Source organism: Brachycentrus maculatus, unplaced genomic scaffold, assembly GCF_059751285.1.
Source record: "Brachycentrus maculatus isolate JH-2025_06_01 unplaced genomic scaffold, ASM5975128v1 h1tg000564l, whole genome shotgun sequence".
Taxonomy (NCBI): Eukaryota; Metazoa; Arthropoda; class Insecta; order Trichoptera; family Brachycentridae; genus Brachycentrus; species Brachycentrus maculatus.
In genome coordinates this window covers 90,792-117,792 of record NW_028281307.1, presented here as the reverse complement: position 1 = coordinate 117,792, position 27,001 = coordinate 90,792, and the positions used below count along the sequence as shown (strand labels likewise).

The 27,001-nt window shown below is 30.2% G+C and overlaps 1 protein-coding gene across 1 annotated transcript; it reads right to left on the bottom strand.

Annotated features, from left to right (window-relative positions):
• Positions 1-15,252: 15,252 nt before the first annotated feature.
• Positions 15,253-26,185, bottom strand: LOC148301429 (putative gustatory receptor 28b). Its single transcript, XM_088273263.1, has 4 exons — positions 25,511-26,185; positions 24,340-24,408; positions 17,878-17,946; positions 15,253-15,321 (listed from the first exon to the last, which is right to left on the bottom strand). Exons 1-4 carry the CDS (start codon positions 26,183-26,185, stop codon positions 15,253-15,255), a joined length of 882 nt encoding a protein of 293 aa, XP_088129389.1.
• Between the last annotated feature and the right edge of the window lie 816 nt (positions 26,186-27,001).

The window sequence follows — 27,001 nt, the reverse complement described above, 5'->3', positions numbered from 1 at the left end:
ATTGATTGAAATCAAAAAGAAATCATTTAAGTATTTTTTTTATTTTTTATTTTAGCTACATATTTTAGGTTGATACATTTTTTATATTCCATTAATTATATGTATTATGGCTCTTTAGCCTGTGTTGAGCCAAAATACTTATATGTTGATAAAATATAGGTTTTTTTTAAATTACCAGATTTATACATTACAAGATATAATACAATAAAAAGGTAAAACAATAAAATAATCACAAGTATTAAGCCTGGACTCTAATTAAGTCTGTTTCTACCTTGTCCCTACCAACGAGGAGCAACCATCGACGGACAATGTTCTTAACTTTTCCCTTCCAGTGCTAAAATAAAACAATAGTTAATATTTAATGCAGCACGGGATCGAATATTTTATTGGGTTCTTACCTTATCCATTTTATTCCAAAAGTTCATCAATGCTTCTTTGATGAACAGTTGTCGCATGTCTAGGACCATGTAGCTTCTAAATATTTCATTGGATGGGTGTGTCGAAATATGTTTATTAATAATTCTTTACCCTTTCCGGTCCTATGTCGAATGTCATTCGACATCGACTTTATTCCGGTGAGTCCTATGTCGAATGTCATTCGACATTTTTTTCTTCATCAGTTTAGTGTTAAAATACAAGCAAACATATTTTTTTCTCACTCGTATTTAGTGTAAAATGCAATAATCACAGACAAGATTGTATACATTCAAAATAAAAATAAATTCTTAATACAAGGCTACCGTCCTGGAGGTCCCGGGTTCGATTCCCAGGGGGGGTCAAATAAATATAAGTGATTTTTTCACTGTGATATTTATTCAATATTACCCTGGACTGGTACCTGAAGCGGAGGGCTGATCACCTTTCCTGCATGTGTAAACGATCAAGATAACACTGCGTTTATATGAAGCAGTGCCCTATGCACCATTGGGGTGCGGATAAGGGTTTTATTATTATTACTTAATACAAGTGTAGTTTTGTTTAAAAAAAACTTGGATGTATTGTTTAACCCTGTAATGCTGTAAATCTATTGTGGACCTGGTGGAATTTTTTAAATTTTTTTATTGACCGGAAAGGGTTCAAATAAATTTTTGGAGTTTGAATAATGGGTCCAACGTAGTTTAAACTTATTATCTGAAGTTACTGAATGGCTCCATTACCATGGAAGCATCAGATAATTTAAATTAATGGTTCCCACTATTTTTAAAAGGATAAATATCGTGTTTAATTGCGACAAGTAATGTAATATTTTTTGTCATTAGTAATAAGTGATCGATTCATTCATTAATATTAATTTATCGGTTCTCTGTTTCATAACTTGTTACGTGATACGTTGTGTCATATAATTGAACGAACATTTATTACCAGGCCACGTATATATTTTTATAATAAACAAATTTGAAACAAAATGGCCTATTTGATATTTGGTGGCATGTCACCTGTGATGACCCTTGCTCGCCTAACTGGAATGATGCCGTTTAAATTTGAAATGAATTCTGGAAGATATAAAAGCAGATTGTGTACTCCTTCCTTAATTGTATCAATTGTAACCATGATTATTTACTTTTCTTGTATTGCGTACGTATTTTACTACAACCCTTTAAAGTTCAAGGGTCATAATGTTCCCAAAGCGTTCGAATTTATAGAATGGTTCCATATCTATGCAGATATACTGACATTGACTTCAAAAATTCAGTTGAAATTTTTAAATTATCACAATTTAGCTGTGAATTTTGATATTGTTTTTGATATCGACAGCTTGCTAGAAAAATTAGATTTCAAACGCGAAAATAAACAACTGGAAAGGCAATATCTTTCAGCGGTCATATTCGAGTGTATTTTTTACATATCGTACTTTTTATTATACTTTTGCCGGGTTTCATTTATAAACGATAAAAATCGTAAATTATTGTTGGCCGTGAAACTCATCCCATTTTTTCACGTATCTTTAAATCAGTTTATATTTTCATCTTTCGTTTACCTTACCTATGTAAACCTACGCGACGTCAACAAAATTTTTAGACAAAATTTTATCCAGCAGTATTCGCGTTTTTCGCAAAATCGAAATGCATCAAAAAGTTATATTATTTCAAAAAAATGCGGAGATTTTTTAAGAAGAAATGATTTTTTGGTCAAATTGAACCTTAGCTTAAAAGCGTATGCAAAAATATGTGACAGCAATATTATTCTGAATGAATTTTTTTTCGATATATTATTTTTCATTATGTTTTTATCGTTTCTGAACACTTTGTTCAACACATTTTACGTCATGAAATTCTGCATGATGATTTTCCAAGGATATAAAATGCCATTGAGTGTCATGCTTTTAAAGTTAGTAGGGGTATGTGGAAATGCTCTTAATTTGTTTCTATTGGTCATCTTTTGTGATTTCTGCGAAAAAGAGGTGAGTGCAAGTGAATTTTGTTTTAAAAAAGTGGTATTTCCAACATATACACAAATATTTCAATTCAATACGATTGTCATATATCGATTTTTTTTTTACAATATGAAGTAGACTTTTAAAAAAATACATATTTTAAAAAGTACATATTGAAAAAAAAAATATACTTCTTATCTTTCGATAACTCTTTTCTTTTCAGAAATGTTTTTTTTTTTCGAAGAAATTATTATTTTTCAATACAAAAACGGTGCTTTAAGCAAAAAATCAATTACGTCCAATGTTACCTGGGTTGAAAGAAATGTGTTTTTCTTCACAACAAATATATGGTTTTGAAAAAAAAAGATTTATTGAAAGGTAAGGAGCTTAATTTTTTTCAATAAATATTTTTAAAAAAAAATCAATAAATATATTTTTAAATTGTGCGCAGACAACACGTGTGGCTTCTCGCACAGCCGGTCGCGTTAAATGGTATATTTGAGAGTACGCCCGTAACAATCGCACTCGTTATATGTTCATAAATATAAAAATACTATCCTTGAAATGAAGCGTTGAATTTCACATAAGTATATACTTATAAAAAACCTTTTGTATGAAAAAATACAATTCACTTATGAATTAACGATAAAGAAATAAGTAATCACATGTCGCTCATATGATAACCACTAAAGAAAATCAATTATTAATATGCCATCTTCAATTTGACATTTGTCGTTTGCACGTTAACAAGGAACATTCCTTTTAGTGATAATAAATTTGAAATACAAAAAAACGACTGTTCATTAAAAAAAATATTTTGATAAAATGGCATGTTTGATGTTCTGTGGCATGTCACCTGTAATGACTCTAGCCCGTCTAACAGGAATAATGCCGTTTAAATTTAAAATAATTTCCGGAAGATACCAAATCAATTTATGTATTCCTTCCTTCATTTTATCTGTAACAACTGTATTGATCTATATTTACAGCAATGTATCTTTATTTTATCTGAATCGATCGAAATCAAAAGGAAATAATATTCCCAAAGTATTTGAACTCATAGATTGGTTCCATCACTATTTAGGGATCGGAGCATTTTTATTAATGGCTCCGTTGAAATATTTAAATGCGAATAATTTACCCCTACTTTTTGATACCCTTCGCGACGTCGATGGCTTGTTAGATCTGTTGGATTTTAAACGAGATAGTAAAAAACGGGAAACTAAATTTCGTTCAGCAGTTATATTTCAGTGTGTTTTTTATACCATACACTTTACGCTTTTCGTTTCTCGATTGATATTGACAAAAGATAATAAATTTATCCTGGTTTTGGCTGTGAAACTTATTCCATTTTTTTATATGTGTATTAATCAGGTTATCTTTTCGTCTTTCGTTTATCTAACCCTTTTAAACTTACGCGATATAAACAAAGCTTTTAAATCAAGTCGCATCCAACAGTACCCACGACCATCACGACATCACGTTACAAAAGGATACATTATTTTTAGAAAATCTGAAGATCTACAAGAAAATAAGGTTTTTCACGAAAACTTGAAAGTCTTTTCTGGCTCCTACGCGAAAATTTGTAAAAGTAATTTTCATTTTAATAATTATTTATCCATCATCGTACTTCTTGTGATACTATCATCATTTTTGAATGCTTTGTTTAATACGTTTAATATCATGAAGTTGTGTATGTCGATCAACAATGGAATCAAAATTTCATTACTTCTTCTCGCTATAAGATTATTAGGAGTATGTGGAAATATTCTAAATCTGTTTCTAATGATTACTTTTTGTGACATCTGCGTAAAAGAGGTAAGTAAATTATTTTATTTTACTTACGCACAATGTTCACACGAAGTTATATCGTTTAACGGAAAATAAATAAAATCGTATATTTATATATATATATATATATATATATATATATATATATATATATATATATATATATATATATATATATATATATATATATATATATAACGTGGTAATATTTTCCTTCGTAAATTGGGTGTAAATAATATGTAAAGTGGGTGTATAATAATAAAATAAACAATGTGTTGCTCTGTAATTAAAGTTTATAATTAAAGTTTATTCTTAATTTATCTTTATAATATTTTTCTATTTATCTATCTGATTCTGACAGTTCAGAATATTATATTTTTTCTATCTGATGTCTTTTGTTTTGTTTAGTGCGACGCATGCGACATCTGGTGGTAGAACTGTTTTATGTAGGTTCTATTTGTAAGTACTTAATAAAATGCATAGGTAGGTACCTGGGTATTTTATTACATATATATATATATATATATATTGTATATATATATATATATGTGTATATATATATATATATATATATATATATATATATATATATATATATATATATATATATAAATATATATAAATATATATATATATATATATATATATATATATATATTATATATATATATATATATATATATATATATATATATATATATATATATATATATATATATATATATATATATATATATATATATATATATATATATATATATATATATATATATATATATATATATATATATATATATATAATATATATATATATATATATATATATATATATATATATATATATATATATATATATATATATATATATATATATATATATATATATATATATATATAAATATATATATATGTATATATATATATATATATATATATATATATATATATATATATATATATATATATTTATATATATATATGTTAATATATAAATATGTATTTGTATCCACACATAAGTATATACAAATATCGTAATTAAATGATAAATTAACATTATTGTTATAAGTGATTACTTATTGCTCGTATAAAAACAAGTTGAAGAAATCGATTATCAAAATAACGTTTTTCAATAATGTCTTATGTTTTCTAAGTAATTAATATCGTATAGCATTCTTTATTGCGATCAGTAACGCATAAGACAAAATTATATATTTTTCGCTACTTAAGAAAATAAATTTCAATCTAAATAAATATTTTATAATATGACTGAAATTGCATTAGGTGCCATGTCAGCTGTGATAACCTTAGCCCGTCTAACAGGAATTTTGCCGTTCAGATACGAAAAAAAAATCGGAAGATATAAAATCGGTTTATGTATTCCTTCGTTCATTTTGTTTCTACTCACAATGTTTACCTATATTTTTTGTATCACTGTCGTGTTCAAATACAACGTCTTAAAATTTACTGATCATATTCCTAAGGCGTATTGTTTTATCGAGTTATTTAATACCTACGCAGGCATCGTGACAATGTTTCTGATAATACCCTTGAAATTTGTAAACCCAAATTATTTAGCAGCTAATTTGGATATTCAATTTGAAATCGATGACTTGTTGGAAAGATTGAATTTTAAAAAAGAAAAAAAGAAATTGGAAAGGAAAATTGTTTTAGCAGTGGCATTTGAGTGCATTTTTTACTCAACATACGTATTACTATGTATTATTTCGAGTACATTTCTTAGTACTCATGATCGTGTAATTCTCCTACTGACAAAATTCATACCGTATTTTCAAATGTCCATTAATCAACAAGTTTCTACATCTTTTGCTTATCTCACATGGTTGAATCTACGCGATTTAAATAAAATAATTAAATCTCATTTACGTCATCAGTTTCAAAATCCACCTTTAAACCGGAATACCGCGAATATTTTGAAAAAAACTGAAACTCAAATCAGAAAAAAGAGCCTGATTGAAAAACTAGACCTTTGTTGGAGGGCTTATGCTAAAATTTGCGAAGGCAATGTCGGCCTTAATAAATATTTTTCCACTATAACTTTACTTGTGGTATTTTTATCATTTATAAATTGTTTATTCAACGCATTTTACGTTATGCAACTGTCCACAGTCATATATAAAGGAAAACAAACTGTTTCTAAAATGGCCATAGTTCGATTTGTAGGCTTAGCTGGGAATCTCTTGAATTTGTTTATAATGATAACCTTTTGTGATATCGGCGAGAAAGAGGTAAATACAAAAATTAATTTTCATATTTTAAAAAATACTGCAATTTATTTTTAGTTTAAAAAATTCATTAAAAAAAAATCTACTTAAATTCACTTTTAGTGATGATGTCCAAAGGGAAGAAAAAAACGCATTTTATGAATTATTGTATTAATATTCTTAAAAAACTAATTATAAAAATTCACTGTAGAAGAAAATAGTTCATATAAATTACTATTTTTAATGTGTTGAAAAAGAAAACTTTTTTTATTTTTATTTTAAATCCAATTGTGACAAGTTCCTGAATTTATTTAACTTCAGTGTATCAATACTAGGAACAAGACAAAATGTAGTATTTATTCCTTAAAATTCTGTTTGTTACTTACAAACTCACTCTCCATGTTTTATGTAACTTATAAACCACAATTATTCATATATTGAACTCAAGCATCTTTAGTTACATATTAAATTTAATGAAACTGGATTTTTCAGTAAATATTCTTTCAAATATGTAAGTGTTTTACGAATATTTCATTTCTGTAACGTTTTCTTACTAAGTGTTTTTGATTTCTTCCAACTTTGTGTTCTTTATCGTACTGTTAATTATATTTTTATAATTAATTGCAAAAGACGCGAAGAAATAAACAAAAATTAACTGTATACATTCAGATGTATATCTTGATTTAACGATTTTTTTAGTAAACAGTATTATGTAATGATTATTTCCATATTTTAATGACATAAAAAAGCACTAAAAACTCAATTATTTCTTAATTAATTAAGAAATATATTTACGTTAAAACTCCATTTAATTAATTTAATTCAATTCTATTTAATTAATATTCTGTCAATATTTTAATAAAACATACATTTATGTCATGTTAAAAGGGAATTCGGATCAAAATGTGTCGAAAAAATAGATCAAGTGATAGAAATTGTTGATAGCGTCGTATAAAACCATATATAATTGATCATATATACATAAATTGTATTAAAACATGTCAATATACTGCTCAATTAGTAGTTTAAGTAATGTTTGTGTCGTATGGTAACGGTTTATTGAACGAAATTTATTCTAACCTCCATAACTGATATAAAAGCAAAAATGATCGAGTGTTTTGAACGACTCTTCAAATCAGATTCCATTTTGAATGCGATGTATCCTGTATTTGCTTTGGGAAGAATAGCGAGCATAATTCCTTTTAACATTCAAAATACGAATGCCAAACCGATAATTACAATAAGTATCCCTCTGTGCACCCTTGCTATAGCATACTACCTCGGATATATTATTTTCTTCTTTTTAACTACGACGGACGATATCGATGAGCATTGGAAAAATGTGTCGAACGTTTATCGTTTTGGTGAAAAAACTCAAATTTGTACCGGCTTTGTGGCCATCACTGCCATGATAGTATTCAGATTTTTAAACCACAAAAGACTCTCTGGAACCATTCGAGGATTGCACGAAGTCGAAAAGATCTTCGAAGATTTTTGTTGCAAGAGAAACTATGCGAAACTGAAGATAAAATTTCTTTTAGTTACGATATTTTTTTCACTTTACGGTGCATTTTGCATGGTTCATTTAATCATATACTTGAAGAACTTTAACAATTCAAAAATAATTCCTATGAGTATTGTAATATTTACGCCAATGTTTCACACATCGATGGTGCAATTTGTTTGTTCGTCTTTTATTTACATGCTATCGGAAGATTTCAGTAAATTAAACACTGAACTCGAAACATTAAAACTGCTATCAAATTTACCAAAATCCAATCAGCCAAATAATTGCATAGTTGTGAAAATGCCATACAAAAACCAGAGAGTCAACAAACATATGTTTTCTCGAAAATTGATCCTAGTTGCGAGAGCATATTCCAAGATCTGCAAATGCTGCGATGATTTCAACGAATATGCGAGCATATATTTTCTCACTATCATAAGTCTGTGTTTTTTTAACGCCCTGTTTAACTTTTTTTACCTTTTGCACTTATTAAAATCATTAATGAGCGTGTCAATTTTATCAATGAATGTTATATTTTTACGTTTGCTCCGATGTTTTGGGAGCGTCTTAAATTTTTACGTCCTAATATACCTTTGCAATAGTTGTGAAAACAAGGTACCTTTTAAATTTCGTTTATTTTAGAATGAAACGATGAAAAGATGTAATATATTTATGCACTTATTTGATTGTTTTAGGCTAAAGAAACAGCGCGGCTAACGAATAGTTTGATGGCTTATGAAACAGATAAAGACATAGTTTACAAGGTTTGTATTAATTTGGTGATATCGCTCACTCCTTTCAAGAACGTCATAAATCAAAATTCGACAATTTTCAGTTGTGCATGTTTTCGGAATGCCCAGAAAATGTACTATATCCCAGGCATATTTTTAACTTAATATTTACCCGCTACAGGGCAGACAATGTTGTTTTTGCATTTTGAAGAAAAGGTATTGTTTAATTATTTTTTTTAATAAAATAAATATTTTTCAAATGGAGAAAAAACCAGCAGGTTTTACCTAAAAAGATCTGTTGAACAGTAAACAAATCAATAAGTGGCTTCATGTTTATTTTTAATACATTGTAAAATATTTTTATACTTTAAAAACGTTCTCCTGAAAAACCAAGTTTTTTTATTTATGACGTTCTTGAAAGGAGTGAGTGATATGTCATATGATTTTCGAACATTAAATTTTGAAGAACTGAATTTCTGATTTTCCTTTTTAAACTATAAAACTGATTTTGTTATAAAACCAATTTATACTTCTTCTTCTTCGTCATCTTGTTGTAGGCCTTGTGGCTTATTTTTAAGAGGAATGCCTCTTTAAGCCTCCTGCGATGCTGAATCCCAGCTATGGACCCATTTCTTTGATGGTCTACCAATTTATACATTGTCAAAAACTAATCACAGTATCGACCGGTTTAGAAGCAAATATACGAAATACGGTTTTTTTTAAATTTACTAATATCTTGTCAGTTATCAACAATGTTTCCAATTCTTGCCAATTTTGATTCCTTCTTTTATTTGTGACAGAATCAATTATTGACCCAATCAATACAAAATGTATCCACTTGAGTTTCCTACCCAGTTTAAGATTTTTTAAACTAATTAATTGATTCGGCAGTCAATTTCGGCTATCAATTTCTTATTTAATTAGGTAAATACCACTATTTTTTTAAATTCATTCCGACACGTGTTTCAATGCGTTCTGCATCATTTTATAGGTTATTTGAAAAAAAAGTGCGAAATGCAAAACATGTGTCAAAATAGATTTAAAGAAATAGTGGTATTTACTAAGTAAAACATGGATTAAAAATAAATAGATCTTTTTAAATAGCGAGCGCCAATCAATCAAGGAAATATCATCAGGTAAATTAATCCGCCTCCGTAGTGTAATTAATGGTCAGCATGCTCGGCTACCGTTCTGGAGGTCCCGGGTTCGATTCTCAGGTGAGTCAAATAAATAAAAGTGATATTTTCACTCTAATATTTATTCCATATTACCCTGGACTGCTACCTGAAGTGGAAGGCTGATCACCTTTCTTTCATATGTTAACGATCAAGATAACACTGCGTTTATATGATGAAGTGCCCTATGCACCATTGGGGTGCGGATAAGGGTTTGAAAAAAAAAATAGTTTGTGTTTGTGGTTTCAGCTTCACCAGATGTCTACCTACATGTTACACACCTCGCCGAGTTTCACAGCAGCAGGGCTATTTCCCATAAACAATACTCTTTTGTTCACAGTAAGTGTTCATTCATGATTAAAACGAATTAAATTGAACTTAATTTTGTAGAATTATATAATCTATCACAATGTTATTGAAGTAAATCAAAACACCAGTCCGCTAAAACACTCTAGTTTGAAAGTACTTACCTGAATACAGTAAAAATGATAAATCATGTTTCAGAGTCTGTTGATAAAAATATACATATACATGTTTTTAAAACCATTTCTGCTCCCTATGTGGAGCATATATGAGTCCACAAACTGTCACCAGACTTTTCTGTCGGCTACCAGCTGCCTTGCGTCCTTCCAAGTCAGGCCCTGTCGCAAAGTTCAGACGAGAGCTGCCGACGAAATGTTAGCAGTAGTCGTCCTGGGCGGCGCCGGCGCGAGCCTGATGCCTTGTAAAGGAGGCAAGCTTGATGGCGACTGTCGGGAGGCATACGGAGTAGGTACATAGCCAAGCCTTTTCTTGGCGATTGTTGTGACCAAGATTTGCTGCGACCTACGCCTTATCTCTTCATTCCTCACAAAGTCGAACCACCGCACGCCTAAAATATTTCGCAGACACCTATTCTCAAAGCTAACACGGCTACTCTAGGCCCTTGTGAGGTGCCATGTTTCATAACCGTATAAGAGAATAGGAGCAATGCAGGCATTATATAGCGAGTGTTTTTGTCTAGAATTTTCACTCATGAATCACATGAAATCATAGTAACTTTAAACATAAAGAGTAAATCCACTCACGAGTGGGCATAGGCTTGAAACTTATAAAGTTGAAGCCTGAGTAGGGACATGATAAACGGTGTTGCATAAGCCGTAGCTAGATTTCAGAGTCACTTGGACGTTAGGTAATTTAAAAAAAGGCATTATATAGGCGGTATTTGGTCTTCACTGAATATAGGATATGGATATGAGGTTTGCCATTCGGTGTATAGAAGTTTTGAATCCAGATACTGTCCGGCTGTTATTACAAAAATATATATGACGGTTTCTCGTGATTCTGGTTTGGGCGTAAATATTCATCATTTGCAATAACAAGGGACAGTCTAAAATAGAATTCAAAATTTTGTAAAAATTAATCAGCTTAAATAGTTTTCTCCTATATTTCAATTGGATTAAATTTAATTAACAAAGCAATTGACTAAATAACCATCACGCCGCTTCCCCGCAGGGGTAGGCAGAGAGAATAGAGCGCCACACCACTCTGTCCTTGCAAACATTCTTCGCCTCTTCCACGTTCATGCATCTCCTCATACATACCCGCCGATTGTTACGACTCCTAACCTGACCTTAATTAATTGATCTTTGTTATTATGCTATAATGCTGGGATGTTATACCTGATCGCTGGGATGGCATACCTGATCGTGCCATGTTTTTCTCGATCTTCCTTTGCTTCTTTTCCCGCTAACATTCGCCTCATAAATTTGTTTTACCGTTCTTTCCTCACTCATTCGTTCTACATGTCCAAACCATCTCAAAACACCTTTCTTAATTTTATCGATAATGCTTATCTCAGCTTTGCATTCCTTCCTTATTTCACTATTCGTACATCTATCATACATCGTTTTGTCGCACATTCTTCTGAGAGATCGCATTTCGACTGCATTTAGTCTACTTTCATCCTTCTTTTGCCAACTCCATGTTTCACTTCCATACATTAGAGTTGGAACCAGGACTCCGTTGTGCACTGCCAGTTTAGCTTCCGCTGATAGGTTTTTATTTGCTATAACTGATTTCAGTGCACCATTCACTTTGTTCCCAGCATTATAACATAGCATGTCTGCATTATAGCATAACATAACATAGCATGTTATGTCTGACTTAAATTATTTAATCTATGTTATAATGGATAAATTTAAACGTTGTGTTTCACTCTCTCTCGCTGCTCGCTGATAGTGTGTGAAGGAGACGTGTATTTACCAGTGCTTACTATTTGTTGTTTTATTAATACTTTATGTTTAAGACTTTTTGTTTCTCTATAAGTGTATTCATTAGTGCATTTTTACATTTGATATTGTGTATATCGCCCACTCCTTTCGAGAACGTCATAAATCAAAATACTTGATTTTTCAGGAGAACGATTTTAAAGTTTAAAAATATAGCACAATGTTTTAAAAATAAATATCAAGCCACTTATTGAACTTTTTACCATGCAACAGATCTTTTTAGGTAAAACCTGAAGGTTTTTTCTACATTTGAAAAATATTTAATTTATTTATAAAAATAATTAAACAATACATTTTCTTCAAAATGCAAAAACAACATTTTCTGCCCTGTAGCGGGTAAATATGAAGTTAAAAATAGGCCTCTTTTGCTGGGATATAGTAAATTTTCTGATCATTCCGAAAACATGCACAACTGAAAATTGACGATTTTTGATTTATGACGTTCTTGAAAGGAGTGAGCGATATGTACTTTGTTAAAGGCTGTAGCCGTTCAATAAATAATGCAAATAATCCCCACGTAAATTTATAATCTTACACTTATAAATAAGTTTAAAAACGTACGTATTTATGGTGAATATTAATTTATAATTTTGTTAAAAAAATATTTTCAGATTATCGGAGCAATAACAACATACATGGTGATCTTATACCAGTTTCGATAGAGGGAAGATATTTACCATTCCTCAACATGTGAAAGTGACATATTATGACATATGCTTGAAATGACATTTTAGTTTTGTAGGAGCGTTTTAAAATTTTTAACATAATAGTTTTTATAAGGTGATCTTATATTGAATGTTTTAAGATGTTAAAAAAATATTCAGATTAAGAAGTTTTTGTTAGAATTAGAAAAAATATAAATAATACAGGTGCACGAATTTTAATGTCTAGGAAGCATGTTCACAAAGGATGGAAAAGAAGATATTGAGAGAAGTGTGAATGCAGGGAATAAAATAAACAGTGCATAGAAACAGATTAATTGTAGTAAAAATATATCCATAGAAGCCAAACAGGCGGTTCCCAACAAAGTGCTGGTACCGACACTGTTGTATAGAAGCGAAACATGGTACTGGTAAATGGAGGAAAAAGCAAAGTGAACGCTATTGAAATGCGCTCCATCAGACGAATGTGTGGAAAATCATTGTACGATAAAATCAATAGTGATGATATAAGAAAGGAACGTGTAAGGCTGAACAAAGGATATTTGAAAATATTAGAAAGAGTTCTTTGAGATAGTTGGACATGTGGAGGGAATGGATAACGAGAGAATGTCTAAGAAAATATATGTGGCGAATTTGAGTGAGAGAACAAAATGAGGACGGCCGAAAAAGAATTGGCACGATCACATCAATCAGAACCTAAAATCTGGTGGTGTCAAAAGTCTGCGTAATCGGAGGGCATGTATGACTAGATTTATGTGAAGGAGGCGAGGAGTGTATGTCAGGACAGAAGAGTGTGACGTTCCTACCTCTCTGCCTACCCCTGCGGGGAAACGGCGTGATAGTAGTAGTAGTATTAGTAGTAATAGAAAAAATAAGTGTAATTGCGTTAGGTACATGTAATACCATGAGTGTAACTCTTTATATCATAATAAAATGCTTAAACACAAAAAAAAAACACAAAAAAAAACAAATGTTTTGAATTACAAGCAAAAATAATCTTCCTGAGTCAACATTTATTAAAATCCAGAATTCGAATAGAGAAATCAAATAGAGTTTCTGTTCAAAAAAGCTTATCTCGTCAGAAGTTCCAAAATTTGAATAGTGCGGTTGGTAATCATGGGTAGAATTGGTGAATGTTACACGTGTGTAAAGTGATCACTTAAACCAGCCTATGACGGTCGTAAGCCCTGTAAATGCCCAGACTTCCATATTCTTTTTCATCTATGTTGATTCGTCAAAAAATAACATTTTTATTCACAAATACAAAATTTACCCCATGTCGGATTTGTTTTCAAATATTTTAAATTAATATCTGAACATAAATGAAGAGGATTACTGAGAACGATATTTGGAAGTTTAATTATTTACAGAGCTAATGATCTGTCATTGGCCTGAAATTTAAGTTATATGGTTATGGTTAGAACAGTGAATGTTACACAGTGTATGTTTAATGATAAATTGAAAATAATAATGAATAATATCTTGCAACAAAGACGAATTTTTAAATGAAGGTAAATATTTTAGTCTTACTCCGTGGTGTAATGGCTAAAGCGTGTCTAGCTACCGTGCTGAAGGTTCCGGGCTCGATTCCGAGAGGGGGAGGGGGAAATTAATATAATTGATTTTACAATTAAATATTTATTTAAAATTAACCTTAGACTGGTCCTTGAAAGGCAGGAGTGCGCATCGTTTTCGTGTAAGTAACGATCAAGATAACACTGCGTCAATACGATGTAGAGCCTTATGCACCATTTGGCGCGGATCAGGGTTAGAAGAAGAAAATTCATTTTAAATATTACAATAAAACACTAATATTTTGGGTCTATAATATTTTTTTAAACAAAAAAATAGACGATTGTTTCGCCTTGTTAGGGCATGATGAAATTACTGACAGTAGTTTGAGATTGCCCTATCAAGGCGTAATGATTGTCATGAATTACATTTCATTTAATGTTAAAAAAAAAATTTAGAAGATCCTAATTGATTTTAATATTTAAAATATTAGTAATGATTAAAGAAAACCCTTTTTTTTACCACTTGAGTTTTATTATAGACTACATGTTTCAGAAGTTAAACTTCCATCATTCAGGTCTGTATAATAACTTCTATAATATGAAGTTTAACTTCTGAAACATGAAGTCTATAATAAAACTCAAGTGGTAAAAAACAAGTGTTTTCTTTAATCATTGTAACATGTCTTACCACAGAGTTAATGCCGAAACAATAAATAAAATAAAATATTAGTTATGGAGTGCTACAAATCGAACGTCAAATCAATAAATAAATCAAGTTATCATAAATTATTAAAGGGATACCAATAAAAAGGCCTTTCTTAAATTTGTAATGTTTATTCACGTGCTTTTAAAAGTATGATTTAAAAAATATTAAGTGTCTAGCTTCTATGTATGTACTATATTCTAAAAGAAACCAAAGTGTGACTGGTATTTTTGATGCAACTGGTTCTGTGATAAATCTTAGTTTTGGTGATGGATTTTTTACTAATTAATATGCATTCTCTATTCACGGTTTCTCAAATGCATTAGCGAATTGAAATAGAATTATCATGTATGTCGTTACAGCACCCACAATCTGAAAAAAATAACAAGAAAATATAAATGTTTAAAAAAACATAGTGGAAACTAAAATTATCGACAAGAGTCCAGTATTTTTTCATTAATTGATTCGGTGTGTAGGTACTTTGTGGTAAAATCTATCCATTTTTAATTAATGTTATACTATTATTTTTTGACACCTCATCAAAAATGAAGAAGAATATGGAAGTCTGGGCATTTACCGTGCTGACGACCGTCATAGGCTGGTTTAAGTCATCACTTTACACACGTGTATTTGTTACACGTGTGTAAAGTGATCACTTAAACCAGCCTATGACGGTTGTCAGCCCCGTAAATACCCAAACTTCCATTTTCTTCTTCATCTTTGATGAGATGTCAAAAAATAATATGAGATAATTTGAGATAATCCAGATTTTGTGAAAGAATATTTGGACACTCAGAATCTTGTAAATGTTTTACTAAGTATATGTTTATAATTTTAACTATTTATAATTTTGATTTTAATTTAAATTTAAATTTCATTCGCACGCAATGAATAATAAAAATTACATTTAGGATTTTTTAAGGAGTGTGTGGAAGTTTTTGGTGTGAGTATTTTAATGTTTTTAATGTTTTAGAATTTTATAAACCCTGATGATGAGAAGGTTCTTGTCGAAACCGGTAGGTTAAAATGTAATAAAAAAGTGGTTAAAATAAAGTTAATTAATTTTATAAAGTTTTTAAAGTAAGTTTATTGAGGAATTGGAAAAGGACTAATACAACAATTGCATTCAGGGTAACACGGCAATTTTTGTATAAGCTTGCGTAGGTGATATTTGTTTGTGCGTTTTAAGGGTGTTTTGAAATATAGAAAAAATATGTTACATACAGTAAAATACAAAGTATTGTTTATTGGAAATAATCCTGCAGCTGAAAACGAGGGAGATGTATTTATAATACTTCCAGATATCTCATGAATCTGAAAACATAAATCGACAAATACATACATTCATTGTAATAAGACATTGCAAGATTACATAAATCATGATTTCCTGGAACAAAAGTAATCATTAATTTTATCTAGGAAAATGGCTAAGGACATTTAGAGAATGGAGAAATTGCTAAGAAAATATGTCCACGAAAGCTTAACTGGCGGTTTACAACGAGTGCTGCCACCGACACTAATGTATGGAAGCGAAACAAAGAATTAGCAAAAGATGGATGAAAACAATGTATATTAGGTTTTTAATACAAAAGAATATCTGAGATGTGAGGTGACTGTTTTAAGAAGAAATTCTAATTTGAAAAAGAAAAATAAAATCAAGGTTTTTGTACTTGAGAGATATAAATGTCAAAAAACAGCTGTTCATCTAAAACAAACGGCAGAATTAACTCATAAATACAACGACCATAAACATTTTATCTTTTTTGAAGGCGATAAGGTGTGTAGACTTAACGAACAGTAGAATTTAGTTTATGTTTTGAATATTGAAAACATTAACTTTTCGGATCATATTGATCACTTAAACCAGCCTATGTCGGTCGTCAGCCCCGTAAATGCCCAGACTTCCATATTCTTCTTCATCTTTGATGAGACGTCAAGAAATAATATGAATTTAGTTTAGTTTTGCAATGAATGTGTGTTTGTAAAAATCACATCTCTAGGTCCGCCTCCGTAGTGTAATGTTCAGCACGCTCGGCTACCGTTCTGGAGGTCCCGGGTTCGATTCCTAGGGGGGCACAAATAAATATAAGTGATTTTTTCACTATAAAATTTATTAAATATTACCCTGAACTGGTACCTGAAGCGGAGGGCTGATCACCTTTCCTTCGTGTGTAAACGATCGAGATAACACTGCGTTTATATGAAGCAGTGCCCTATGCACCATTGGGGTGCGGATAAGGTTTTTTTTTTTAGGTTCAAAAGACATCACTGTAACGCTTAAAGCGCATGTGCAAAAGAACTCATTGTATGTATAAGGCTCGGATTGTATTCTTCTTCATCTTCTTTTATGGCTGTTCACCCTTCTGGAGTGTTCTAGCCGGTGTCGAGTGATTGGACTGCATTCTAACAGTAGCATCCGTTTAAGATAAAAGTGTGCTTATCGTTACAAACTCTATCTTAAACAAGGAGGATTTTAGAAATAGGTATACGCAGTACATATAAATTTCGTCTATAGGAATCATTAGCAAAATAGTCAGCCATATACACATATCGCTCACTCCTTTCAAGAACGTCATAAATCAAAAATCGTTAATTTTTGGTTGTGCATGTTTTCAGAATGCCCAGAAAATGTACAATATTCCAGCAAAAGCGGCATATTTTAAACTTGCATTTTGAAGAAAAGGTTTTGTTTAATATATTTTTTAAATGTACTAAATATTTTTCAAATGAAGAAATAACCTTCAGGTTTTACCTTAAATAATCTAATGCATAGTAAAAAGTTCAATAAGTGGCTTGATATTTGTTTTTAATACATTGTATTATATTTTTAAACTTTAAAAACGTTCTCCTGAAAAATCAAGCTTTTTGATTAATGACGTTCTTGAAAGGAATGAGCGATATATTGTATAAAGACATTTTTGTACATACCTTTGCTGCGATATCTTTGTCTATTTCATTGCTCACAAATGTGTTTAAATTCTGTGAAAACTTTTTAGCCTGAAATACAAAGAAAATTTACTTTTAATTTCCTTAAAGTGATAAGTTACAAAGAAAATAAAACAAGATGAGAATTCACAAGAATGGTGCGTTTAATACTGAACGCCGTCATAGTAACTCTTTCATGGTAACTCATCGTTGGCCATCCATTTTCCATATTCATCTTTCTATATTCTTATTTTTTGACGCCTGTGGAAGCCTGGGCATTTACGGGGCTGACGACCGTCATAGGCTGGTTTAAGTGATCACGTTACACATGTGTAACATTCACCAATTCTATCCATTATTGACAACCACACTACTAAAATTCTTGGAAGTTCTACATATATTTTCATCTCACTAATAGATGTCTCTAGTGAAGTTCTAGTGATTTAAGAACAATGTTTTAAAATTGGTTCATATATGTATATAGAACTTCCGAGAATTGGACTATTGTGGTTGTGAATAATGGGTAGAATTAGTGAATTTTACACGCGTGTAAAATGATCACTTAAACCAGCTTTTGATGGTCATCAGGTCCGTAAATGCCCAGACTTCCACATTCTACTTCATCTTTGATGAGATGTCAAAAAATAACATGAAAAATAACTCCTATACTTGGAGATAATCCAGATTTGTGAAAAAGTATTTAGACACACTCAAAATATTCTTATTCATCTATGTTGAGATGTTTAAAAATATATTTTTATTTATTGAATTTAAAAGTCTAATTTCAATAAGAGAAAAATGTAACATATTATTTTTTGACATCTCATTAAAGATGAAGAGGAATATGGAAGTCTGGACTTTCAGCCCCGTAAATGCCCAGACTTTCATATTCTTCTTCATCTTTGATGAGATGTCAAAAAATAATATGAAAATAACTTCTTTTATTGGAGTTATATTGTACTTATATTGTAAACAAGTATCTGGACACACTCAAAATGTTGTAGAAAAATATAACCTTTGTTTCGCATTTATCACACGTTCTGATCAAGCTTATTAAATTAACAGAGCTGATGCAGCATTGAGTCAAAGCCAAAAGAAACAAGTCCAGTTTGACGGATTGTCCTCCCAAGTACTGTTTAGACACAGCCACTACGTAAAAAGTGTTGACCAAAAACGTTAAAAACGACCACGCTATGATTCCCAAGAACGTCATGGATAAATATTTTTCCAGCACTCTGTTGCTTTCACAAATTTTAACGTAAACTATCCATATGGTCTGCAATTTTTCCAATATGATTGCGTTTCTTGGTTTAGCGTTCTCATTCGTTACGTTGATTTTCCTGGTATTTTGGGGATCATAACTCAATGAACTTAGTTTTAAAACTTCTTCACTCAGATGAGAAAGATTGTCCCAAATGTAGTACACATACATTGTGCAAACTAGTCTTGTGCAGAGTATGTGGTAAGTTGGACCGTAACGAACTAAAGCCCATGCCAGATCTTTCAAACTATTGACCAAAGGATTCATGTAAATAGTTAACATACTATAACCAGTCGAGTATATTTGCTCACATAAAACTGTCACGAGTAATATTTTCTTGTGTTTTGTATAGTTTTTTACTCTTCCTAGTTGATTGAAATGGCCGTCGATTTCTTGAAGTATTTGCAAATAGCTACCCCATTTATCCATGGAATAAAATCGAAAAAATAATAAATACCACAAAATAAGAAACGCGTAAAATATTTCAAAGATTTGAATATAAATTATAGCAGGGTTATCGTTATCTTTTTTTAAATAATATGAATCCTGCGCGTAAATTACGTAGAAGGCACTAAAATAGAAAAGCACAAATATAATGATCAAAATAACGTAAGAAATTAACAATTTCGTCTTTGGTTTATCGGAAACAAGTTCATAACGAAACGGAGTTATGCCAGTTAATCTTCCTACATTGACTAATGGAGAAATTGAATCCAGCAGTGAATTTGATTTGAAAAATGAGTGTAAGTATAATGTTTTTCCCATTTTATAAAGTAATTTATAACTTAAACACTCCAAAACTCAAATAACTTGTTCAACAAATACAGTTCAACTCCACTCCAAGAAGTGAACCATTTTAATGACAGATATGTGTAATTTTCTGGTAAAGTGATTAATTATTCAGGTTTTCATTACATTTAATGTAAGTAAGATTTTCATTTGAAATATTAGATATCGTATGTAGCCATAATTGACTTTTTTTAATGAAGCGTGCGCCCTAACAGCTATTAATGTCACATTTTAATTAGAATAATATCGAGTTTTGTGTAAATAAATAATCCTGAATTCTCTATCACCCTTCGGAATATAAAATTGCAGCACACATCAGAGTCCTGGTACCAATCATTACGATAGAAGTAAACCATGGAGTTGGCAAAAGAAGAATGAATGTAGTCTGATTATGCGTCAGCATTATCAATTAAATTATGAAAGGTGTGTTAAGCTGGTTTACAAACACGTAGAATGAGCTAGGAAAGAACGGAAAAATGAATGTATCAGGCAAATATAGTTGGGAATAGAAGCAGAGGAAGACTTAACACGATCAAGTATGTCAAATACTTGAATGTGGTTAAATTGGCGGGTATGTATGAGGTGATGCGTGGATGTGGAAGAGGCAAATAATGTTTAATGCCTTGGCACTGTTCCGTGTCTGTCTGTTTGTCTGCTCGTTTGGTTAAAATCGAATCTAGCTGAGTATATATATATATATATATATATATATATATATATATATATATATATATATATATATATATATATATATATATATATATATATATATATATATATATATATATATATATATATATATATTTATATATATATTTATATATAAATATATATATATATATATTTATATATATGTATATGTATATATATATACATAAAAATAAAATTTACCAGAAATATTTTTTTTAGTGAAAAAAAATTGATGGATTAAAATCAAAAGTCAAATAATTTTAGTATATTTTTTATTTGCACACTTTTTTGATACATTAATCTGTGAAAATAACAAATTATTTCATTGCTAAATTCAAGATTGATATTGAAATGTTTAAATAGAATTAAAACACAGGTGCAAGAATGCTAGAAGTAATCCAAAGATTGAAACTCTAGGGAGAAAATCACAGATAACACACATCCATTTGAAACAATAGTGTCGGTCGTATTCCAGTTATAATTTTGATGCTCGTATATCTGTGTATTTGGAACATTTTAAGAAAACTGGAACAAGATGATCATGTACGTTGTGATAGCGCCGGAAATCTGAAAAAAAAGTCAAAATAAGAAAACTTTATTTTAAAGTTTTGTACTGACATTTCTTGGTGGAACTTCATTTTATAGAATAAAATAAAAATTATGATGTTTTTTCCACATTAATTTTATATGACCAGCAACCATTTTTGTCGTTAACGGCATCATCAGACCGGTGCTATTTTCAGACCAGTCTGGCGACATCATCATCTGATGTCGGTTACGACGAAACCGGCTGATCAAATAAAATTCATGTGGAAAAAACTACATGGCTATTATTTTATTGTTTAAATATAATATCAAAATCGTGAGGAAATATTTTAAAATGCAGGCAAAAATAAGGAACAGCTAAAAAGTAGCAGTAATTATACAATGATTAAAGAAAACACTTGTTTTTTACCACTTGAGTTTTATTAAAGACTACATGTTTCAGAAGTTAAACTTCCATCATTCAGGTCTGTATAATAACTGTGTATAATAATAGTTATAGAAAAGTCGTAAAAAACAAGTGTTTTCTTTAATCATTGTAACATGTCTTACCACAAAGTTAATGCCGAAACAATAAATAAAATAAAGTAATTATACAAAGTACTGATTACTGAAGTACTAATTCACTCCTGGAATAAAATGGAAAAGGTAAGAACGCAACAAATTATTCGAACCCGGGCAGCATTAAATAAAAACTACAATATTTTGATATAAATTATCTGGTCAAATTATAAGCTTAATAATAAAAATGAAAATGGTATTTTCTGGCGTTTCTCATGTGTGTGATTATAATCCAAGATTCGGATCTCACATACTAATATAAGAGTTTCTGCTTAATAAAAAGCTTCTTTACATCTCACCAATAGATGTCTCTAGTGAAGTTCTAATGATTCATGAACAAGGTTTCTAAATTGGTTCATATATATAGAACTTCCAAGAATTTGAGTAGTGTGGTTGTCTATAATGGGTAGAATAGGTGAATGTTACACGTGTGTAAAGTGATCACTTAAACCAGCCTATGACGGTCGTAAGCCCCGTAAATGCCCAGACTTCCATATTCTTCTTCATCTTTGATGAGATATCAAAAAATAAAATAAAAACTATATTGGCCCAGCCGTTAAAACAAGTTTTGCTCAAAAAACTTTTTCATTCCTTGCCCCAAAGATATTTAATTTGCTGCCCGAAACCATTAAGATTCCAGGAGTGATCGGGTCTTTAAGAACAGTGTCCGTCGATGGTTGCTTAGCATTGGAAGGGACAAGGTAGAAAGTTATTTAATTAAAGTCCAGGTGTAATTATTTTAATTGTAAAACATTTATACTGTAAATTATTATTGTATCTCCTGTATTTAATGTATATAATCTAATAATAAAAAAAAAAAACAAATATCATCAAAAATTAAAAAAAATATTTAAAAATTGTATTAACATGTTAGTATTCGGCTCAACACAGGCCATGCCTAAAGAGCCGTAATACATTTAGTAAATGCATTTATGAAATAAATATGTATCTATGTATTAAAATAAATAAAAAGATAAGAAGAACTAAAGTACTTGCCGTAAAAAGTAGAGTGTTGTTAATTTGGAACAGTCCAGCTGCCGTAAATTTTGGGAACGTGTGTAGCATATGAGTAGAACATTGGTGCAGCTGCAACAGTAATTGGATGTAAAAATTACCTACCATTGAAAATAATATAAGTTTAATTATTTAATTTTCTCGAATGTTTTCCGCAGATACTTTGTGGCACATTTTATAAACTTTATAAAATTAATCATCTTTATTTTAACCACTTTTTTATTGATACAATTTTACCTACCGGTTTGACGAGAACCTTGTCATCATCAGGGTTTATTTTAATTCTAAAACATTAAAATACTCTCACCAAAAACTTCCACACATACCGTAAAAATCCTAAATATTTTTTTTATAATTCATTCTATGCAAGTCAAATTGTATTAATAAAAAAGTTATATATATAAAACAAGGCAGGAGATGATAACCATGATTTGATATAATTTTATTGAGAAATTAATTTAATTTGAGTGAATTTGAGTGAATTCACTCAAATTAAATTAATTTCTCAATAAAATTATATCAAATCATGGTTACCAACTCCTGCCTTGTTTTATATATAACATAACAATTTGTATAGCCTCCCACCAGTCTGACGATGTCGGTAACGACGAAACCCGGTCACTGGTCAAATAAAAAAAAAAGTGGAAAAGCTAAAAATATTGGTTTTAATCTAATAATATATTAAAATTGCAACTTCATCACGAAGTGCCCGTGGATAATATAAATCTATTAATAAAAAAGTGGTTAAACAAAGTTAATTAATTTTATAAAGTTCAAGTATTTAATTTGAAATTTTAGGTTTTGCTTGGTAAATACCACTATTTTGTAAAATCTATGGGGCACGCGTTTCCTCGTCATTTTCAAATACTGTATACGTATGTAAAGCTTAACCTAAATGTAAGAATTGTGTCCTTGGGATGTTGAAGTATGAAGAGGAGTCAAATGCATCAAATCACGCGTCACAATAGATTTTAAGAAAAAATAGTATTAACCAATAAAAACTGAAATTAAAAATGTAAATATATTACCACAAAGTGACTATTGAAAGTTTAGTATTTAAAATAAGAGACATTTGAAAACTCGTTATCATTTAATAAAATTAAAATGTTTCTTTGTTTTAAAATCAACAAAAATATTTAATTATAACTTAATTATAATGTCTACCGGTTTCGAAGCTAAAAGCTTCTTTATCAAGACTGATTAATACTAATACTAATAGTATTAATCAGTCTTGATAAAGTAGCAGTTAGCTTCGAAATTGGTAGACATTAAAATACTCTTAGTTATAATAAAATATTTATAGTGATTTTAAAATAAAGTTACATTTTAATTATAAAATGGAAAATCACAAAGTTAGTGCATGAAATATAAATTTTACTCTCCTTATCATTCATCGTTCACTTTGTTCATAATACCAATTTGAATGATAAGGAGAATGTTATATTACCATACCACAAAGTTAACAATGTTTTTGAAATACAAAATTTAAGACATTTCTTTTGACTTGGCCAATATTAAAATGTAATCAATAAAGTGTCAATAACTTGTCGTTTCACTTAGTACTTCAAATATTTTTTACACGTTTATCAAAAATATTTATTTATTACCTTATTCCCCACATCTGTGCTAGTTTCAATAGCCATCATGTTGCTGAGAAGACGAGCTGTTTCTTTAGCCTGTAAAAAAATATGAAATTGAATATATTCACATATTACCTCTAAACTAATTTTTCATTAAGGAAGTATATCTTATTTAGGAATAAAACAACTACTTATCAGCTCTTTCTACTGTTATATTATTTAACAAACTATTAGGATTCGCCGTTGCCGACATCATCAGACAGGTATTTGGCAATACAAAATAATAATAATAAATCTTTATTCCAGCTTGACAAAGTGGTGAGTGCAATACTAAGCCAGCCATATATGTTTAACAACATTTTTTTATAAAATGAAGTTAAAATAATAAACAAATTAAATTAAATATAAAGAAAAGTAACGGCGCTAGAAATTATTATATTATATTCTATCCGACACTATTATTCACCCAACATATGACATATCGCTCACTCCTTTCAAGAACTTCATAAATCAAAAATCGTCAATTTTCAGTTGCGCATGTTTTCAAAATTCCCAGAAAATGTACTATATCCCAGCAAAAGCGGCACATTTTTAACTTAATATTTACCCGCTACAGGGCAGAAAATGTCCTTTTTGCATTTTGAACAAATGGTATTGTTTAATTTTTTTTTTTAAATAAACTAAATATTTTTTAAATGGAGAAAAAACCCTCAGGTTTTATAAGATCTGTTTCACAGTAAAAAGTTCAATAAGTAGCTTGATATTTATGTTTAATACATTGTATTATATTTTTAAAGTATAAAAACGTTCTCCTGAAAAATCAAGTTTTTTTGATTTTTGACGTTCTTGAAAGGAGTGAGCGATATCTTTTCTATAGGTGTTTTAAATTGAGATGAAGCATCTACCGTTTTTCCAATCTTATTTTATACAATAATAGTAGGAGTTCCATTTTGAGTTGAGACACTTATAATCATTTGAAACTCTTGAAAAGCCGAGAAGTTTAGAACCATGCTTTATATATATAAACATGCACACAAACACACACACACACACGCGCGCGCGCACACACACACACACACACACACACACACACACACACACACACACACACAACACACACACACAAATGCTTGCAAATAATTGATTGATAATATGCATATTTGAATAAAAATGGATGAAAAATATGGTTTGATCATACCTCCTGTTCGCACTTATTGCAAACATAGATTAGTATTATCATGTTTGTTGCATTCAGCATTGTCTCCACTATGACCATCGATGTTCCGCCCACATTGATTGAATCGCTGTTTTTAACAACGGACTTCATTACGTAGAACGTGTTGAACAAAACGTTCAGGAAAGAGCCGGCAATCATTGCGAAAGTAGTCATAGAATAATACTCATTGAGCACATAGCTGCAATCGCAAATTTTCGAGTAAGTTCTCCAGATGATATCCAGTTTGTCCATAAGAATGTAATTCTTGGGATGTATATTGGCATTTTTGTTAATTTTTACACCGCTCGAAATGGACGTTTGCTCGTACGAGTATTCAACGTCGAGAGACCGATAAATTTCTGAGACTTCCTTGTTCAACGATTGGAGATTGATAATTATAAGATATATAAAGGACGAGCAAAGGAACTGTGTAAATGTTATATTATAGGTAGGCGTATATTTCATGAGGAACATCGTGAAATCCGTATATTTTGTCATTATCGGGCTCATGTACGTAACGTAAAACATACAGCTTGCACTTTGTAACTGTTGAACTACAACTGCGATGAAGAAATATTTTTTGATGTTGGTATAGTTTCTTTCGTGGCCGAGCTCCTCCAGCATTTTGTCAATTTCATTCGTGTACTCCAGATTCATAGCCAAATTATCCTTTTTGATCAGTCTGAAGATTGCGATGCTGCCGAGTGTTATGGTACCAGTGTACAGCCTGAACTTCTCACAGTAGATATACAGAGTATCATTATCAGCCTCTAGTTGCGACCAATCAGACAAGGTCACAAATACGAAACAAGACACGTACAGAATAAGAAAAATCACCGAAATAAATGTAAATCGATAACTTAAAGCTGTTCTGGACTTTCCTGGAGATATGTGAAATGAAAAAGGGGCGATTCCTGTAAACCGCCCCGATGTCAAAACTGGAGATAAAACATCAGATAACGACGTAGATTTAAAGAAAGAGTCAAATAATTTTTCCATTATTCTAAATAAAAGAGTCAAAACAGAATCGACTTTACAATCAGCCTGTCTATAAACAAATGAATATAAAATTAAATGATCCATTTCAAAGAAAAAAGTGTAATTATGTTTGTGGGATACATTAAATATAATATTTACGATAGATGACAAATACATTATACCCTTCTTTAAAATTATTGAACCAATTAATTATTCATGTGATTCTGTGAAAATGCTGTCAAATTTATTGATATTATGATGATGAAGTGTGTCATGTTGATTGATATTTTAATATACTCAAATTGCTCATATTTTATTCAAATTTATGAAGCAACTGTTAAATTGATATTCTGTTTTTGGATACAATGAAACTCCCATATTAAAATCCATCACATGATTTTCTTTTCACTTATATAAAGATAAAAAAATTATACAGATAATCGTCTTAGTGTTCAAATTGAGAATAATTGTGTTTTTACAGTGATCAAGGGTGTT

What these genes read in the sequence shown, in the direction of transcription:
- LOC148301429 (XM_088273263.1), bottom strand. Translation starts at nt 26,185, where the DNA reads ATGAATCTGGAGTACACGAATGAAATTGACAAAATGCTGGAGGAGCTC. An exon ending in GCAATAAGTGCGAACAGGAG is followed by an intron (nt 24,409 to 25,510) that starts GTATGATCAAAC and finishes ATTTTTTTACAG; the next exon opens with GCTAAAGAAACAGCTCGTCT. An exon ending in GCACAGATGTGGGGAATAAG is followed by an intron (nt 17,947 to 24,339) that starts GTAATAAATAAA and finishes TTTGTATTTCAG; the next exon opens with GCTAAAAAGTTTTCACAGAA.